The sequence below is a fragment of the Stegostoma tigrinum genome, chromosome 8 (assembly GCF_030684315.1).
Source record: "Stegostoma tigrinum isolate sSteTig4 chromosome 8, sSteTig4.hap1, whole genome shotgun sequence".
Taxonomy (NCBI): Eukaryota; Metazoa; Chordata; class Chondrichthyes; order Orectolobiformes; family Stegostomatidae; genus Stegostoma; species Stegostoma tigrinum.
In genome coordinates, this window is record NC_081361.1 from 32,873,040 (window position 1) to 32,888,035 (window position 14,996).

Genomic DNA, 14,996 nt, shown 5'->3' on the forward strand with positions numbered 1-14,996 from the left:
CCAATTGCAAAATGCACTGAGCAACTCACCAAGGCTCCTTCGACAGCATCTTCCAAACTCAAAACCTCTACCACAGACGATGAGGAATGCAGTTGCATGGGGGAAGCATACCATCTCCAAGTCACGCTCCATTCTTGGAATTATATTGCTAGCCTTTTACTGAATTAAAACCCCCTCTAAAAACACCATCGGTATGCTGACACCACATGGACTAGGGCTCAAGAAGGTGGCTCATGAACCCTTTCAGTAGGGCAATTAGGTCAAGCATTAATTGGTGGCCATTCAAGAGAAGCTTATATCCCAAGAACAAATAAAAAGTATATCATTCCTCAGTTAAGGTCCCCAGAATAATGTATACTTGGTCAGCCTTTTTCCTTGTTCTTCCACTGAACTTACAGAGACGGTCTGGTAGGTTGCCCAAGGAAATTCTTATTCATCTAATTATTAACATTAAATCAGATCGACACTTCAGCCCTAAAGAATAAAACTTAAATTTATATACAGCCTTATATGACATCAGGATGTCCCAAATCCAATTAAATTCTTTATATTGTGGGCAATGTAACCATCAAATACTGCACAGCAAGATTCCCAAAGTGCACAATCCCTGGTAATATAATTTGTTTCAGTACTATTCATACAGGAATAAGTGTTGGCTAAGACACCAGGAAGACATGCTTGAATTGTTGTTGTCAAACAAAACTCAATCTTTTGTCTCTATTTTCCTAGAAATTGAGCTATATTCTCAGATAGATGTACCACGAATACACACTGAATTCGCAATGGTAACAGCTTCTCTCACCACAGATGCAGCGAGACCTGCTGAGATGCTCTGGAATCTCTGTGTTTGCTCCATGAATACATTTCAGGTGTTTGGGAAGTTAGTGATATTACTCTGCCCAATATTCAAGTGAACGATGCCGTCACCTTTGTTCCATATGTCAATGTTGCATTTGTCACCACATGTTCCCTTGTTTTTACAGCAGGTGAATAAGACATAACAACATGCCAACAAACTGGTTTATTTTAAATAAAATAATGAATGAACTGAATACAGGTTTTATTGTGATGCATGCCAATGTTATATACCACTTGACTCATGAAAAATTTCTGAATATCTGACTGTTTTAATGTCAGGATTATCTTATAATTGCTAAACCTGGTCAAACCTAAACAACTGGTCCCTAATTTCTGTAACTCAGTATCATATGCACATTTTGTATTTCAAGGGAAGGGAGAGAGAAAGAAAGAGAGAGGCAGGCAGAGTGAGAGAAGGAAACAGATACTTTAGCAATCACCAAGTCATCAAATTGGACACACTTCTTCCCTTACAGCTTTCCCCTTACTTCCTAATACAATTGCTCTAGCTTGGCAACAATACTAACTGGATACAGACTTGGAATGGCCTGAAACATGGTTTTGATGCTTCTGTGATGAGTGCCATTATTCCTGTTTTAAATTCCAGGACGATATTATAAAAGTAACATAATGCCTCAGGATCTATGAACTGCACATTTGTATGCTTAATACAATCACAGTCACTTTATAACTGTAATTACATTAGCCTCGCCCTTCCTTTGAAATCAATGACAATGCTGAATTTATGAATAAATGCTGATTTAATTGCCATTGCCATCCAAGTTCTTAAAGTTGGATGTTGGGCGCTAGATCATAAGTTGATTTATCTCTCCCAGATGGGTTCTATAAACATATTTTCGATAGCAGGTGAGTTAGAAAAACATAGCTACAGTGAATGAACAAGCTCAGAGGAGCAATATTTTTTCTATCTTCTTGTACATCATGGCTTGATCTTGCAGGATTTGGTTGCAGAAAGCACTTATTTCACAACATGATACCTCGCACAGATCTTCAAATTTTGGAAATTTTTGACTATAATATCCTGTCTTCCAAGACAGAGTTTGTTCTCCTTGTACAGCCCATTGGGAATACTTGAAGTTTTACTTCAATAACAGTTCATTAAGTACAAAAGGAGCATTTTGTGCAAGTATATGGAAACTTAATAATCTTCCTTCTTTAAGATTTTGTCTGTTTAGTTAGGAAGACTTGAATTTTAAGTTGGCTGGGTGTTAGAATTTGGCACTCCCTCTTTATACCTATCTAGTTCACTTTCCTCTTTAAAAGCACTCCTTAACAATTATTCTTTCACCAAATGTTTGGTTACCTGACTGGAACTGTCCTTAATTATATGCTTCGGTGGCCATATTTTGTTTTGCAACATTCCTGTGCACTGACTTGGATGTTTTATTATGTTAGGTGTGTCGCACACGTTTGTGTTGTGTATAAAGGAATCATGCATTAAAAACTGGGACACTGAACTATAGACTTGTTTCTGTGGCACCTCAAGACAAATAATAACTTTTCATGTTCCTCATCTGTAAACTTTCACTGGTTAAGGGTCATAGTTTAAGAATAAGACAACTCCCTCTTAACACATAGATGCAAAGATTTATTTTCTGTCAAAGGGTTGTTCAAGTGTGGAATTCCCTTCTGGAAGGTAGTGTAGTCTGAGTCTTTAGATTCAGCCAAGGCTGACTTAGATAGCTCATCAATAGACAAGGAAATTAATTGTTATGGGACAGCAGATAGAAAAGTGGAGCTCAGACTGTACCTATGATTTAAAGAACAATAGAGCAAGGTCCAAGGACCAAATTCGTTACTGTTTTTCCTACTTTTGATGGAACAGCTGTGGTGTCATGCTAACATCGCTTGGCTAGTAATCTAGAACTACAGATTAATATTCTGAGGACTTGGCTTCAAATCCCAGGTGAGTTCAATTAAAATCTCTTTACTGTGACTATGTATCAATTGTTGTAAAAACTGTTCACTAATGGCCTTTAGGGAAGGAAATCTGCCATCCATACCTGATCTGACCTATAAATGGTTGCAGGCCCCAGCTATTTGGTTGACTCTTAACTGCTATGTCAGTAATAAATGCTGCCCCAGCTGGAGGTCATTTATCTCAGCTGCATGACATCCCTGCAGGAGATCTTCAGGGTAGTGTCCTATGCCCAGCCATCTTCAGCTGCTTTATGAATGACTTTCCCTCCATAACAAGGTCAGAAGTGGGAATGTTTGCCGATGACTACACTATGTTCAGCACCAATCATGGCTCCTGAGATACTGAAGCAGTCTATGTTCAAATACCGGCTTGGACTTTTTAAAAAAATTCATTTACAGGATGAGGACATTGCTGGCTAGGCTAGCATTCATTGCCTGTCCCTAATTGTCCAGAGGGCATTTATGCATTAACCACATTGTTGCAAGTCTGCAGTCAGACATAGGCCTGACCAATTAAGGATGGTGGTTTCTCTCCCTAAAGTATATTGTGAACCAGATGTGTCTGACGATTGGCAATGGATTCATGGTCATCTTTAAACTCTTTCAGATTTTTATTGAATTCAAGCTCATCTGCTATGACAGGATTTGAACCCAGGTCACCGGACCATTGTGTCTTTGGATTAACAGTATAGTGATAATACCAGTGATAATGGGAACTGCAGATGCTGGAGAATCCAAGATAATAAAATGTGAGGCTGGATGAACACAGCAGGCCCAGCAGCATCTCAGGAGCACAATTCCAGAACCCTCTCCCCATCCCCCTCTCTGATGAAGGGTCTAGGCCTGAAACGTCAGCTTTTGTGCTCTTGAGATGCTGCTGGGCCTGCTGTGTTCATCCAGCCTCACATTTTATTATAGTGATAATACCACTAGGTTCCCTGCTAACAAGTGCTAAGTTACATTTTCACTACACACTTGCCAGCCAATGATCATCTCCAACAGAAAAGAATTCAACCACTGTCACATGACATTCTACGGTGATCCCATCATTAGCATTCTTACTAGCAACATTCTGAGGGTTCCATTAACTAGAAATTGAACTGGACAAGCTATACAAATGCTGTTGATACAAGGCTAAGAATTCTGCAATGGTAACTTATCTCCCGACTCCCCAGAGCCTGTCCATTATCGACAAGGCACAAATGAGGGGGTTTGGTAGAATACTTTCCACTTTCCTCGATGAGTGAAACTCCAACAAGACTGACGAAGGTTGACACCATCCAGGATAAAGTGACGTACTTGGTTGGTACACTATCTGACACCTTCAGCATTCACTGTCCTGATCATCGAAGCCTACTGCAGCAGTGTATTCTAAGTATAAAATGCACTGTAACAACTTTCCAAAGCTCCTTTGGTAGCATCTCCCAAGCATGAAACCTCTACCATCTGGAAGGACAAAGGGAGTAGATACTCTTGACTGCCATCTCAGTAACATGGGAAAACCGTCACCTTTGAGTTCCTTGAAGCAACACATCATCCTGACTTGGAACTATATCCCTGTACCTTCACTGGGTCAAAATTCTGCAACATCCCTCCCTAACAACAGTCTGTGTATACCTAGTGCACAAGAACTGCATTAGTTTGAGAAGGCAGTCAGTGTCACCTTCTCAAGGGCATTTAGGGATAGGCAAAAAATGCTGCCGAGCCAGTGACACCCATATTCCATGACTGAATAAGGATAAGCACTATGTGATGTAGGTATTCATTGTGCTGTTAGGCAGTGTGACCCAGTACTATTGTCAATGTACTTCCATTTGGAGCTGCCGGGTGTGCCATCGCTTACCCAACTAACCTCGTAAGATTTTCCTGTTCGACTTTTTCATTTTATGCCACTCAGGACTGACCCTGAGGTTATTTTCATTCAGTGAATGCATCCTGGAGGTTGAAGTGGAGAGTGAAAATGTTCATGGGGCAGTTGAGCTGGGGTTTGGTGAAAAGCACAGACATAGGTTTTTAAATTCACACTATGTAAAGTTAACTTGGGCTATCACACGTGGCTTTGTAACAGGAGTTTGTGGTGATGGAGTTAAAAAGCAGAATAATGTTAGATTTCATTGCTATCCTGACTGGTGAGTTCAAAGGTAGTTTGAAAATTGCCAATTTTATAGATGACAAAACATATTTACATTTGTAGGAGATTTTTTTAAACATCACTTCAAAGGCTTTGAGAATCAAGCAAGATAGTGTGAAATGAGCACTGTTATTGCTGTTGCAATTTTTTTGTTTTATTTGTTCCTTTCACAAACACTTACTTTGAAAGTTCTCAATTGATTTGATTCTGTTCCATAATAGTCAAATTCTTGAGGCATGGTTTTAATTTTACATAAAAATGTGGGCTAACAACATTTCAGCTGTACAAGGATAACCTTGAGAATATTTTAATTCAATCAGATTCCACCCTGTTGCTAAATTTTGTTGCATCTAGAATTGTCGCTGGGTAAATTAATCATCTTCTGTTCAACCTTTGCAATGTTAATTTTAAATTTTTGCACTTACTTATATGAAGTTGGATCGTTGAAAATGGGTGGTTCCGATGAAGTCATCCAATCACATCAACATTAGAATATGGGCTGTCCTGGTACCTATAAGTTTAAAGTAAGATTTTCCCCAGTCACCGTAGAAGAATGGAGTGTGAATGTGCCTGTTAAGTGCTGAATTTAATCAAGGTAAGTAGTGATTGTGATCATAAGTATAAAGAAGATCTTGTGTGACGCTTTTGCAGGTATGGTTTATTATCAGATGCTATCTTAGTTACTGTAAGTAATCAAATAAGTTGAAATAAATTCACCCTCCAAATAATAAAAAGAAATGGCCTTTGTCCTGGGTGAAGATATCACCTGTTGATGCTTGAACAAATCTATATATTGCTCAGTAGCTGATCTTCCCTCACTTTGTGTAACAGTCAGATGCTTAGGATAACTTCAGTGCTTTTCTACTAGAGGCAGAATGAGATTTAAAAGAAAAGCTAGGGATTTGCAGATTTACAGTAAAATAATAAGATTCAAACCTAGCAATAGCTAATATTTAAACAATGACATATACTGATTGATTTGAAAGATAATAGGAGCTGGTCTAAAGGAGTCTGTTGCAAACTTCTCCGACACCAGTATTTCCTGGTATATCCCTGGTGCCTTGGTGAAGATTGTCACTGAGTGGCTGCAGTGCACCTTAACCAGGGACAGTGAACAACTAGCACTCATGGTCCACATTGGGACCAGCAACATAGGGAATAAAGGATGTGGGTGTAACTGTTAGAATTTAGGAATCTAGGTAAAGAATGAGCAAGCAGGGCCTGAAAATTAGTAATGTCTGGATTACTCCCACTATTGTGTGTTAATGCATATAGAAAGAACAGGACAAGACTAGGAGGAAAGTTGGCATTGGGGTGCCAACTTTAGATTCTTAGGTCTTTAGAACTGCCTCTTGGGGAGCTGGGATTTGTACAGGCCGGGTGGTTTGCACCTGAACTGAACTGGGACTAAGTTCCTTTGTGGGCCATTTTGCCAATATTACAGGGAGGTGTGTAGGAAGCAGGATATAGTAACGACAAAGTCCATATAACGCAGGGAGACATAGATAGTACTAAAATAAAGAGTAGCAAGTTAATAGGTGGGGCCAGAGAACGGGAAAATGTAATGAAGTCTAAAGCAGGGTTTACTGTGCATGTGTGTGAATGCACAGAGACAGTGTGGTAACTTGGAAGAGCTGCCATGCCAATTGTCACATAGAAGTACGATATTGTCGCTTCGTTCAAGGAAGGGCATGACCGGATGCAAAATATTTGGGAAAGACAGGAAAGGAGGAAAGGTGGCATTATTGATTAAAAGAACATTACAGTGCTGGAGAAAGAGGTAGGCAGAGGGATCAAGGGCAGAACTGACTTGGCTATAGGTAGCAACCAAAAAATATGTGATTGCATTGTTTGCTGTATAGTACACCAACTCATGGGAAGGATTGCAGGAAATTACACAGACATGCAAAAGTTTCAGTAGTTATAATGGGGGCTTTAAGTATCCAAATATAGATTGTGTTAATAATAGTATAAAAATCAGAGAAGGGTAAGCATGCCTGAGGTTTGTTGAGGAAAATTTACTGCAGCCATACATTTGTATTCATAAGAAAGTTCATAAGAATGAAATTCTTACAAGTGAGGTAGACCAAGCTGCTCAAGTGTCAGTACAAAAAAACTAGTGCTAGATCTTCAGGGCTGCACACTTTCAAACCAAAACACTTGCACAATTGAGCTGGCAGGTCAAAACTGCACTGCCACAGTAAAAACAGAAGCTACTCTAGACAGCTGTCTTGCAGTTTCAGATGAAGCACTCTTCCTGTTCTATAAATGGTTACTGATGTACAAATCGAATAAATACTTTGCCAGACTGTCATATTATGATGTGACAGAGTTATACAAGGTTAGCATGCAGAACACAGAAATTCAGATCATTTTCTCTGAACAAAATATGTCACCATGGGAACCCATTATATTTCCTCATGGTACCTTGTTTTTTTGAGTGATGCATAGAACATTCTTTGTTCCAGTCCTATTTAGGCCGTCTTCCTCACCTCTTTATCTGGTACATTGATAGCTGTATTGTTAGCTTTCCCTGTTTGCACTCCAAACTGGAAAATTTAAAAACTTTACTTTCAATTCCCACCCTGCCCCTGGCTTCATGTGTTCCAGCACCAACTCTTCCCTTCCTCAACTTCTCATCTTCACATCTGGGAATAAGCTGCTGACTGCAGTCTATTTGAAGCGCCTGACTCCCACACCTATTTGTTTTAATTTTAGTATCTGCAAAATAAACTGACACATTGATCATGAGATATAATACGACAACCCTCATCGTCCTTGACCAACTATCATTTACCCTACAGCTTCCCCTCACCATTGCTCAGTTCCCTGTAACAGTGGAACTGCTCCTATTATCCTTGATCTGTCACTGTCTTCATTGACTCATGCTGTATCATCCTTGACATGTCCTGTATTATCCTTGAGTCTCAGAATCTAATTACTCAGCCATCTGAATAACTCTTTATCTCCCTGCAATCATATTTGACCCACTCTCTGTAGAAATTAACTTTTTCGGAGTATCCCATTTTCATCCCTTTTTCCTGTAGCAACATTTATAAGGCTGCTTCCCCCCCTCATCATCTCAGTCAGCCATACACATTTTTCCTTCTGCAACTATCAATCTCATAACTTGAACACCTCCGACAATGAAGCTCCCATGAAAGAAAGGCATCTCCAACTCAATGTAAGTCCACCAGGAAGATGTCGTCACCTGCTGAATTTGAAGGCAAATATTTCTGCTTTGTTGTGTACTTTGTTCCAAAGGTCCAAATTATTCTCTAGAAGTTGTGTTTTAATGAAGGTACATGTCATGCTATTGAATTAGAAACAGGTTCCTGCCAATTGCCATCAGGAAGCACAACCCACACTCAAGCCTTTGCCAATGAAATAACCAACTTTTGGCAGCAGACATTTTGCCCTTTGCTCCCCATCGATTTGATTCCCTGTGGTCAGGAGCATCATGAGATTTTGCATGTCCCCTGCTGTCCCGGTTTCCCTCCTTCTTTTAAGTTATCTGTTCCAACTCTAGCTTACCAATCCCTTTCCGCAACTGGGCAGCCAGCTTGCATCTATTTTATTAGACTGTGATAGAGGCTCAGCAACTCCCTCAGTGGGCTTCCTCAGTTCCTCATGATGCTATTAATGTATGTTACCTCTTGGGGAATGGGGAAGGGCATCAGCTACAGAAATTCCCTTCTTTGTTTGGCCTTAACTCTTCTAGAGGCAACATGACTACCATATCTACAGCTGAACATCTATCACCCATGTTGCAAATTCCAACTTCCCGATTAGCCGACAGGATATTTGGGGATGAAGGCATTATTACCAATCTCATTGTGTAGAGGGAAACATTGAATTCAATTGATGTTTGTCACAATTTTTATGTTTTCTAGCCAAATGTTTGGCTCCTGACACCTCCTGCCTGGTCTGGAAGTTGACCTTGTTCCCTTGAGTAGGTTACATTAATAATTCTCCTACCAGTGGAAGCATCTTCCCAACATCCACCCTGTCCAGACCATTCAGTATTCTGTAAGTTTCAGTTAGATCCCCCCCCCACCCTCAGCCTTCTAAACTCCATCAAGTATAGACCCAGAGTTCTCAAACGTTCCTTGTATGCTAAGCTTTTCATTCCTGGAATCATTCCCATGAGCCACCTCTGAACCTACTCAAGGGCCAGTACATCTTTCCTGAGATATGGGGTCCAAAACTGCACGCAATCCTCCAAATGTGGCCTGACCAGAGCCTTGTAGAGCCTCAAAAGTACATCCTTGCTTTTATATTCAAGTCCTTTCAAAATAAATGCCAAAGTTGCATTTGTCTTCCTAACTAGTGACTCAAACTGCAAGTTTACCTTGAGAATTCTGGACTAGAGCTCCCAAGTCTCTTTGCACTTCAGACTTTTGAATTTTCTCTCCATTCTTACCAAAGTGCATGACCTCACATTTTCCTATGTTGCACTCCATCAGCCATCCCCTAACCTGCCCAAATCCTTCTGCAGTCTCTCCACTTCCTCAATACTACCTGTCCCTCTACGTATCTTTGTATTGTCTGCAAGTAGCCAGAATGCCCTCAGTTCCTTCATCTAGATCATTTCCTCCCATAGTCCAAAGATGTGCAGGCTAGGTGGATTGGCCATGCTAAATGCTCGTGGTGTTCAGGGATGTGTAGATTAGGTGGGTTATGAGGGATGGGTCCGGGTGGGATGCTCTGAGGGACAGTATGGACCTGTTGGGCTGAAGGGCCTGTTTCCACACTGTACAGATTGTTTGATGATTCTCCGATGACTTAAACTCAAACATTGGGGTCAGATAAGAAACCGTTTGCGGATGATACAAAGTTGGTCATTTAGTAGGTAGGGAGGAAGAAAGCTTTAGACTGCTGGAAGCTATAAATGGTCTAACTAGCTTGTGGAAAATAGATTTCAATCCAGAAAAGTATGGGGTAAAACATTTTTGAGGGGACAAGATAAACAAATATACTATATACAGAAGAATACCAAACAGTGAAGTCGAGGAAACAGACACACAGTCATAGAGCACAAAAACAGACCCTTTGGTCCAACCAGTCCATGCCACCATAATCCCAAACTTAACTAGTCCCACCCGCCTGCTCCTTTCCTATTTATGTATATATCCAAATGTCTCTTAAACGTTGCAACTTTGCCCACATCCACAACTTCTCAGGAAATTCATTCCACAAACCAATCCCTCTCTGCATTAAACATTTTGCCCCTTATGTCTTTTTAAAATCTCTCTGCTCTCACCTTAAAAACGTACACCCCCCCCACCAAGTCTTGAAATTCCCATCCTAGGGAAAAGGCACCTAGAATTAATCCTATCGAGACCTGTCATGATTTTAAACACTTCTGTTAGGTCACCGCTCAACCTCCTATGCTCCAGCGAAAATAGTCCCAGGCTATACAACCTTTCTTTATAACATCGTGGAACGGATGTACAAAACATCTTCAAACTCAGCAGCTCAGGCAGGCAAAATGGCTAAGAAGGCAGACAAAATATGTTACATTATCGGCGGAGGCACAGATTGTAAGATCAGGAAAGTTGCTCTGGAAATGTACACGGCACTAGTTAGACCGCAGTTTGAACACTTGAGTGTAGTTCTGCTGACATTAGAGAGGAAAGCTGTCATGGCAATGGAAAGGGTGCAGAGATTTATGAGGATATTGCCAGGACATGAAAGCGCTGAAAAAGACTGGAGAGGCTGGGGCTGTTGAACACCGCTCTTAAATCTCTCCAACCTACCCATTATAATAAAATCCTTTTCTGCATCCTCTCTAAAATTCTCCCAACCTTCCTAAAGTGGGCTGCCGAGAACTCAGTGGGAATATCCCACCGTAGGGTGAACTCGACCTTTCGGGCTTTGAGAAAATAAACTCCTCCCCAACATTCGCCTCAATGTAGGAAACACCGCAAGGTCTGGGGAGATATTAGCCAGAAACACGACAAGTCGGAATCTCTCACAGGGTGTAAACTTCTCAAAATCTGCCTGTCACTTTCCACTTGGCGGTTGGCTCCAATTTCATGGGGCTCAATAAACTGTATAACCGAGTTCTTAATATTTCATCAGTTCTTAATCTTTGGTTTGGTTTTCACTGGTGTGGAATTTCACCTTCAACACCTGAAACGGCAAACAAAGCAGCGAATATTCAGAGCAAAAGTGGCTCTTCAGAACTCGCCTGGTGGGTGGGATCCAGACGCATCGGCCTTGATTTCGGTACTACCCATGTTCAAAGCAAAAGGGCAGGGACGCAGGGCCGAAGTGGGATTGGCAATGAATTCGCCAGCCACTCCCACCCCTCGTTATTTTTGACAGTATTTCTTCATGTATTAGCGTAGCGCCGATCGGAATTTGAGGCGTGCGCGTTAATAAATAATCGGGGCGCTAAAAATAGCGCGGGAAATCAAAGTATCTTCTAAATGGTATACACTGGCGGATGGTAATCTGTCATGCATTCGCCCCATTGCTCAGTTTAAGACAGGCTAGGTCTGAGCGACAAGAGGTGACTTGCTGCAGGGTCAGACTTGAATGCAGGGCACCCCAAGTGCAAACTCTTGTAATACTTCCACGCAATCCTTTTATTTAATTCACCAGGGAGATGGATCTTAGACACAGCAGCTCCGCAAGACGGCGTGGAGTTATAACCAAGGACAGCTCAAGCATTGAGGAACTGACTGGGGTGAACTAGCTGGAGCATGGATGAGTGGTTCGCTGTTCGCCTTTTCTGCATGAGGCTGCTGAGTGTTTTTTTGCTGTTCAGAATGCCTGGGGTTGCTGGCTGCTCCACCGAATGCATCTGCACCCAGTTTCTGACGAACTGCACAGGGAGTCAGCTCCAGCAGGTCCCTACTGGGATCCCGCTCAGTACCCAGCAGCTCATCCTGTCCGACAACAACATCTCCATCCTGCCCCCGCTCGCCCTCAACTACCTGGGCGGCCTGGTGTACCTGGACTTCAGGAACAACTCTCTCACCGAGATCTCGCACAGCTCCCTGCTCAACCTGAAGACCCTGGTGTACTTGGACCTCAGCTGCAACCAGCTGCGGAGGATCACCCACCTCAGTTTCAAGTCCCTAACCAGTATGGTGGTGCTGAAGGCGAGCCGCAACAGGGAACTGACCTTCATTGACCACCGCGCGTTCTCCACAAACGAGAAACTGCAAGAGATTGACATAAGCGGCAATGGACTGACTTTTATTGATGCCAGCATATTGGAGGCACTTCCACATTTGCGCTCCGTGCGGATGTCTGGGAATCCTTGGACCTGTAACTGCAACGCGCAGTATTTAAGTAACTGGATGAGAAAAAACAGAAGGATCATTCCAGGTAGATTTTCGATTTAAAATCTGTTTTTTTCCGGTAAGAATCTATTCTTGTCTCAATCGACTGCAAACTTTAGTAGAAGGACAAATGACATTGGAAATCTGCGCTTAAAAAAATGAACTTGGAAAATTAGGGAGAGTGCAATAACTTCCAACCTGACTCCATGCAGCATTTTCCACTCTTGGGTACCTATTTGTAACATACATTCCATGTCAGACCCACAACCCAAAGGGGAATCAATTCAAATTGAACATTTGCAGCGAGTAAAATAGAATTCAACTTTTCTCTATGTATCATGTACCACTCCGAGATTCCTCAATACAATTTCCATACTGTCGGCACTGAGAGTGGACAATGGGACATCGGGAATTGCTGGGACACTGTGTAGACTCATTTCACTTAGTCTAAACCAGCAGAGTGGTGAACGCACCAATCTCGACGAACTTCAGAGTTAGTCTCTTAACTTTACCCATTGTATACTCAAACTCCTGCAGTTGATTTGTCTAATTCTGTACCAGAGACAACACAGGGACCATTTGAGGATTACGGTGTTCTGGACAGTTGTGAATTAAATTGCAGTGTAATTCAATGCTGTTGAAGTACATTGCTTGACTGAAAAATTCATAGGAGATATAACTGTCAACTAGAGACATTGTATGGAATGAATGTTAAAATCAACTTCAATTACAGCGCTACTGGAATCAGATACAGAATTCCAGTGCATCAAATCAAACACTGTTACATCTGCACTTCTTAATCATACTTTCATGTATAAAATCCTCAATTTCTGTATGTAGATATAAATTCTTAAAGGAAGATTAAGATGCTACACGACGTAATTACTGACTTCAAATGCATCCAATCAGGAAAAGCAGAATCCGATCTTATTCCAGATACATTGAAAAACAAACCCTCCAACTATTCAAGTCAGATCAACGTAACTTAGTGTGGGAGCCCACCATTCAGGCAGAAGTTCCAAAAATGACAGTGAATTGTAAATCAGTTGTATAATGATTATTATATCAGATTAGAAACCCAAGAATACGAATGACTATAACTGGATACTTGTGAAATTGGATTGGATTCAATAAGTCTCTCAATCATTTATCATGTTCAGTACTTGGATCAGGATGTATTTTAATTTTCAACATTGTTCTAATTAGATTGCAATAGGTTGTGAAGGCAAATGAAATATGAATCAATAATAGTGTAATATTTAACAAGAATGAATAATAATTTAATTTCATTCATGGGATGTGGGCATTGCTAGCTGGGCCAGAATTTATTGCCCATCCCTAACAGCCTTTGAGAAAGTGGTGTTTGCCTGCCTTCTTGAATCACTGCAGCTCATTTGCAGTAGGTAGACACACAATGCTAGTAGGAAAGGAGGTGCTCTGGTTGTTTCAATGTGTCTTAGATAGGTTCAGGCTTGGTTTTGCCTGATCGATTGTTTGATTGGATGGCTTTGGGATGTGTAACATTTCCATGTTTCTTTACTGGCCAAAAAAATGTAAATATAGATATTTAATGTTCTGTACAATAGAATGTGGATTCAGATTTACCAATGCACCCAAGGTTGTGTACTTGATTGAATTAGTTTAAAATACTATTGATTGCTCTTTTCTTCACCTCACCAGATGCTGCTAATGTCACATGCACATTTCCAGATTCTTTACAAGGGATCCTTGTCATGGAAGCTGCAGATGAACTTTACTCACTTTGCCAGAGAAAAAGGCAACTCAAATCAAGAGAAGTCCTATATTTTTGTCTTATTGGCCCAGGATTATTTTCTGCAAGCATTGTTCTCAATTTTACTTGCAGTTTACTGATGGCTCACTTCAAGAGATTCAAAAGGAAAGAGCTCAAGCGTTATCGGAAACTTCGCAGGGCCATCTCATTTAAATACTCAAGGCGGCCGAATGTGATAACTCAGGAACACATTGCCAAAGCCAATACAAATATAAATGATCATTTAGGAACACAACACAATGGCTGACTTTATATTGGAATGCTTGCTGCTATGAAAAGGTGATCCATGTTGAATAGGAATTTGATTAACTGGCACAAAAGATCACTAGATGAATACTGAAGTATTGCCTTAATATTAAAGCCATCAGCACTATTGGATTAAAATTAACCTTGTTAACTGGATTGTAATTAATCATTTCTGAACTTAATTTTCTACAGCATCCTGAATCTCAAAATACAGATACATTTCTACATATTTATTTGCTACTGAATAATATACAGATGAATTAATGAGGTGTTTTCATTCACATTACATTTGCAGACACGAACTGCTTGTTCTGAAACCTTATCTTATTTCTAAAATGCTGGATGAATCCAAAGAATTATGGCTAAAAACCTTAGGAATTTTATTTAATGAAATGTGAGGCTGGATGAACACAGCAGGCCAAGCAGCATCTCAGGAGCACAAAAGCTGACGTTTCGGGCCTAGACCCTCTCTGATGAAGGGTCTAGGCCCGAAACGTCAGCTTTTGTGCTCCTGAGATGCTGCTTGGCCTGCTGTGTTCATCCAGCCTCACATTTCATTACCTTGGAATCTCCAGCATCTGCAGTTCCCATTATCTCTGAGGAATTTTATTTGTTACCCTGTGAATGATGTGAAGAATAGGGAGAAAATTTTAAGCATTGAAAGAATTAAAAATAATTTATGAACATATTCTTGATGTGTGATATGGTTCAGTAAAGCTTTTTCTGTCTGTGC

The 14,996-nt window shown here is 40.8% G+C and overlaps 1 protein-coding gene across 3 annotated transcripts; it reads left to right on the forward strand.

Annotated features, from left to right (window-relative positions):
- The first annotated feature begins 2,495 nt into the window (after positions 1-2,495).
- LOC125456529 (leucine-rich repeat-containing protein 52-like) lies at positions 2,496-14,632 on the forward strand. 3 transcript variants are annotated; one of them, XM_048539726.2, is made up of 4 exons: positions 2,496-2,785; positions 5,366-5,525; positions 11,540-12,271; positions 13,906-14,632. In XM_048539726.2, exons 3-4 carry the CDS (start codon positions 11,641-11,643, stop codon positions 14,262-14,264), a joined length of 990 nt encoding a protein of 329 aa, XP_048395683.1. In that variant the 5' UTR covers positions 2,496-2,785; positions 5,366-5,525; positions 11,540-11,640; the 3' UTR covers positions 14,265-14,632. The 3 variants fall into 3 exon arrangements, with proteins under 3 accessions (XP_048395683.1, XP_048395684.1, XP_059504217.1); XM_048539727.2 differs by lacking the exon at positions 5,366-5,525; XM_059648234.1 differs by lacking the exon at positions 2,496-2,785 and having other exon boundaries at positions 5,308-5,525.
- Positions 14,633-14,996: the final 364 nt, after the last annotated feature.